The following is a 5,420-nucleotide window of genomic DNA, read 5'->3' on the forward strand; positions in this document are numbered from 1 at the left end:
AAAAAAAAAAAAAAAAAAAAAAAAAAAAAAAAGAAGCCGCTAAAAGCGTAAGACAGGAAGTTGCATTTCCCTGAGACACACGCTAAATTAGGAGCAACATTTAGCGGGGAGTAAAAGGCACGCCGCACGTACCCAGCACAGGAAAGGTCAGAATGCTACACCTCTGGGACCCAGACACAAAGGCTGAGGCCACAGAGGTTTTCAGGAAATGGGGCACACGTTTGTGTGTGGCACCCCGAATCATTCTCACTGCTTTATCATTACATGAGCTCTGGCTAAGGGGATGGTTTGCTACACTCATTAAAGGAGAGAACACTGGAGGCATTTCAAATAACATGCCCTTGTGATTTTCAAAATCATACAGGTTTCCAGCAGGCTGAGGAGACTGAGTTTTCCGGCTAGAACAAGGAGAAAAAAAAAAGGAGGGGAACCTCCTGAAAGATAAAGGTTATCGGGGCGGTGCAGATGCTGAGATTTTGTTTGTTTTGCTGATTTTCACCAAGTAGGATTTGTCTCCTCACAGCTTTCATTTCCAGTTCTACATTTTGCAGCTGTGACCGGATGGCAGTTTGGAAGCCCAGCAAATTCAATTCAGGGCCATGCTGTCCCCTAAAATATCAGTGTCGTCCAACACAGACACTGAGGCCCTGGGATCAGGAGGGCCTGGGAGCTCAACCACACTAACGTGCTTTGGAGGAAAACCTCAATTTCTGACACTTGAGGCTAGAACTTAGAAAACAAAATATAAAAAAGTGCTTCCTAAGCTTCACGGCACCTCATGTGGAGGGAATATGAAAGAAAGGCTCATAATCCCAGGATTCTGGACCTATGAAAGAAAGCTTGGCTAGAAAGATAGGATCCTTGTTTTCTTACTAATTATAAAAGCATCTATTATGACAGCTCATAATTGTACAGACATGGCCGTTTTATAGGGCAAATGATGTCCACTTAAAGGTAACTACAGTCGGTCAAGTCTAACAGCTTAATCGGATGTTACTCATTACCCATACACGCCCGCCCTCCCCCAAAGCAAATAGGGCTCTCCCCAGTTACTCACCTAGACCCCCCTGACAAATGTCTGTGCGCGTGGCTCCACCAACGATAAACTGAGGGCTGGGACACAATTCCTGAAAGCAATTTGAGACAAAACACAAGCCATAAGATGCCCAGTGATGATGGCAGCCCGGGTAAAGTAGACTTTAGAATCATCGAGTTCAGACCTGGAAGTGACCTAGGAGATCATGTATTGCCCATACCTCATTTTATTGCTGAAAACTCTGTTCTCTTAGCTCCTGTACCCTTACTCGCCCTTGACTTTCTCTTTACTTGTCTAAATACCTCTTCTCAATCTCCTTCAAGGGCTCCTCTGCTCTGCTCACCCCTAAGAATCAGGGAACCCTGGGGCCGGGTCCCCAACCTTCTCTAGAGATCCCATTTCATGAAGCAATAACCTGCTCTAAGCATTCTCTCTTGGTGACATCACCCAAACCTGTGGCTTCAGCTCCTAACTATGGACTATGCAAACCAAAACCACAATGAGATATCACCTCACACCCATTAGGATGGCCACTATCAAAAACCAGAAAAGAACAAACATTGGCAAGGATGTGGAGAAACTGCCGGTGGGGATGTAAAATGGTACAGTGGCTACAGAAAGCAAGATGGAAGTGCCTCAAAAAAATTGAAACTATAATTGCTGTATGATCTAGCAACTCAACTTCTGGGTATATAACCAAAAGAATTGAAAGCAGGGTCTCAAAGAGATATTTGTACCCCCATATTCATAGAAGCATGCTCCACAATAGCCCAAAGGTGGAAGTAACCTAAGTGTCTACTGATGGATGGATGGATGAAAACATATGTAGTGTACTTGCACACAGTGGAATATTATCCAGCCTTGAAAAGGAATAAAGTCCTGACACATGTGACACATGGAGGACGTTATGCTAAGTGAAATTAACCAGACACAAAAGAACCTCTGTACGATTTCACATATATAACGTACCCAGGGTAAATTTTGTTATGTGTATCTTATCACAATTTAAGGAAGAAAGGAGGGAGGGAGGTAGGGAAGGAGGGGAAAGTGAGGGAAGGAGGGGAAAGGAAGCAGCAAGTGAACTCATTATGCACCTCATTTCTGAGCATCCCAACCTTCTTCCAGGCCCCCGAGAGGCCCCTGAGGAGAAAGCGATAATGCATTTAGGAACATGCTGTTTTTTTCCCAGGATCCACGGCACGTCCCAGATAGAGACAGAATCAGGGTCGTCACCATCTCATGGGTCTATTTAATTGTTTGTAAACTCAGAGCCTAAACCTGTGTCCTGGAATGTGCTGTGTGGTGTGCGAGCACAGCCTTGCCAAAAGCAGCTGTGTGACCATTCTTCGTTGATGAGGGAGAATGGAGAAGCATTTATTTATTCATCTGAAAACCCCGAACAACGGGAATACTTCAACTCCACATTAATCAGGGTCTGCTACCTCATCCTCTGGATTTTATTGCATTTTGTTGACAGGCACAAATCAGCACATCCAGTCTAAAAATGACCATATTTACATGAACAGTGAGATCAGATGTAGACGCTGGGAGAGAACAGGCAATGTGGTTGGGAAGGTAAGGGCTTTAAGAATTTCAAAGGCTGGGGTGACCGGTTAGCTCAGTTGGTTAGAGCGTGGTGCTGATAACGCCAAGGTTGCTGGTTCGATCCCTACATGGGCCACTGTGAACTGCACCCTCTACAACTCGATTGAAGACAATGACTTGACTTGGAGCTGACGGGTCCAGGAAAAACACACTGTTCCCCAATGAAATCTATATATATATATAAAAGAATATCAAAGAAAAGAGAAGAACTAGGCAAAGGTGCACTGATGCCTGACTTTGGTCACAAAGTGGAATCTTCTCTTCCCCCCATTTCCATCCTCCTCCCCATCCCCAGGCCCCTTGGGGTCCTTCAATCCCACCGGAATATGGCCTCCTTCCTGAGGTGGTCCCATCACTCAGCCCTAACACCCCAGGCACCCACGCCACACTCGTGCCTCTGTGAGTACCTCCTTCATTCTGCCCAGGATGTCTCGGTCCTTTATTCATGTGTCTGTCTCCCCATAACCTCCCTCAGAGCTGAGTCCACACCTCATTCTTTCAGTTTCTCCCCAACCGCCTTCCTAAATCGTCCCTCACAATGCCTAGCGCAAGACAGAGGCTTTAAAAAAAAAAACTATCTGTTGAAATGAAATACGGCTGTCAACCCTTGAGATTAGGATACAAAGCCATGATTCTCAACCTTGATTTTGCCAACATCCCAAAGGAACCCCATAGGTCCGGGGGGGATGGGAAGATGGGCCAGGGTAGGCAGGAAGGCAAAGGAGTTATCTCAAGAGTAGGAACCATTGTGCAAAACTGATAGAGTGAAAAGGAAGGGGTAGAGGTAGCTGGAGTTAAAGGATGATTTGACCATTTCCAAAGAATTCGCTTCTCATCCTCCATTTTCAACCTTGGCCAAGAAGATAGGTCTGGAGACTTAATTTTCCCATTCATGATCTAGAAGACAAAAGGTGCCCTAGCCAAGGGCCACTGAGACTTTTTATGTGCCAGACACTGTACAGAATACTTCATATGAGTATCTCAATTCTCACAAGCACTCTGTGTGGAAGGGGCTCCTATCCCAGAGGTTAAACCACTGACAGGAGACATATGTAGGTCACGGGCTTAGGTGTCAGGAGGGCAGTTCTCTGTTCACTGCCCCTGAGCTTTGGCTGGTACCAGTGACAGCACCCGGGAGCCCCTGAGTTCCATCTGCATTCACTAACCCACAGCCCTCACCTCTCCACTCACCACCCGATAGAACAATTCATGACCTTAAGCACCCCTTTAGCTTCCAGGAGTAACATCACACCTGACCCCTTACCAACGATTACATCTAGCACTGATTGGTTCCACGTATTCTGTGTCTGTTAGGCGCTGGACCCTATCCTCTGAGCTTTATCTCTAATCCTCACACCAACCCTGAAAAATAAGGTGCCAGTAGCACCATTTTACAGATGAGAAAACTGAGGCTCACAGAAGTTATCTGTCCAAGGCCACCGAGGCAGAGTTAGGATTCAAATCTAACTTGTTCGGTCCCAAAGCCCATGCATGCTCTTCCCTCTAATACCTTACCACCTCTGAAAAAGATTTTTAAAAGGAGAGATGTGTTCTGAAACATGGGGTACAGGAATTTAAGAGACAGAGCCATGACACCTCCCTCGGCTACTTCTGACCAGAACTGAGGGCCCTCCATCCTGCATGACCCTCGAACAGCCAGCCCATCTCCTTACCGTGGGCCGCTTCCAGACAATGCCTTGCGTTTGCGGGGAGCCTGGTCCAAGATCCTTGTAGCCCAAGGCTGATGGGCATGCTGGGAACTCGGGGTCCTTAAATAAGACCCCTGAGTCCAAGCATTGCTGTCTCAGAGCCTCGAAGTCCTGACCCAAGTATTTCACGGCTTTCTGGTTGGTGCCGAGCCCTTCAGCTGCTGCCCGCTGCTTGGAGATGCCAGCCGCCAGGGCTGCCATGGCTGTGGGTGGGCTCCGTGGGGTAGACAGGAAGGCAGGGCTGCTCTGTGGTCTCTGAGGCCTGCCCCGCTGGGAGGGGAGCTATAAGGCAGCTTGGAGGGGAGGTGGAGCAGGTAAATGTTTCACCTGAGGCCCTGCTCCACAGGGAGGTGAGTCACAGCCAGAAGCAAATATGTACCCAAATATGCCCCACCTTCCCTGTCTGCCTTTCAGCAGGCCATTTTGAGGCTGGGAACCTTCTAGGGCCCCTCCCAGGCCATTAACCTAAGAAATTCATTAGGATCTCAGCTGTCCCCACCTCCCTGCAACACCCTCTTGCCTCCCAGGGGGCCCATTGGCTGAGGTGGGCAGGCCTGTGGTGCAGCTTGAGGTAAGTTTAAGGATGCACCAAGGAACTGGAGAAGTTCTGAGCAGGAGGAGGGCAAGGGGTCAGAGGGGCCTCCTTTCCTTCCAGAAAAGCGTAGTTCCATATTTGCCAGGAGGACAAAAATATTAGAAATGGGGTGATTCACAGAGCGGATCACAGTGAGCCCAACTGGACACTGTTCCAACTATGAATGAAGGTTTTGACCTCTGATTGCCTGGGTTTCTATCCCAGCTCCATCAGTAATTCGCTCTGTTAAATAATAACCTCGGGCAAGTTCTTTAACCCCTCTTCCCCTTAATTTTCTTATCTGTAAAATCGAAGATAATAGTAGGACCTACCTCACAAGGTTGTTTAGAAGGGTGGTGAGCTAGTACTTTTGCTTAGATCAAGACATAAGAAGCACTCGGTAGTTGTCAACTGTTATTATTCCTGGGAGCCAGGACCAGAAAGAGAAGGCCTGGGGTTCCAATCTCAAAAGCGGATTATGGGCTCTGTGACCTTG

The 5,420-nt window shown here is 47.5% G+C and overlaps 1 protein-coding gene across 1 annotated transcript in view; it reads right to left on the minus strand.

Moving 5' to 3' along the window:
• Positions 1-4,566, minus strand: part of CAPN8 (calpain 8) — a 65,485-nt gene extending 60,919 nt beyond the window's left edge. The window contains exons 1-2 of the mRNA XM_019639585.1: positions 4,315-4,566; positions 1,058-1,127 (exon numbers count right to left, since the gene is read on the minus strand). Of these exons, the coding sequence (XP_019495130.1) occupies positions 1,058-1,127; positions 4,315-4,551 (307 nt within the window). The 5' untranslated portion in view covers positions 4,552-4,566. The remainder of the gene's footprint in view (positions 1-1,057; positions 1,128-4,314) is intronic.
• Between the last annotated feature and the right edge of the window lie 854 nt (positions 4,567-5,420).

Source organism: Hipposideros armiger, unplaced genomic scaffold (assembly GCF_001890085.2).
Source record: "Hipposideros armiger isolate ML-2016 unplaced genomic scaffold, ASM189008v1 scaffold_45, whole genome shotgun sequence".
In the NCBI taxonomy this organism is placed as follows: domain Eukaryota; kingdom Metazoa; phylum Chordata; class Mammalia; order Chiroptera; family Hipposideridae; genus Hipposideros; species Hipposideros armiger.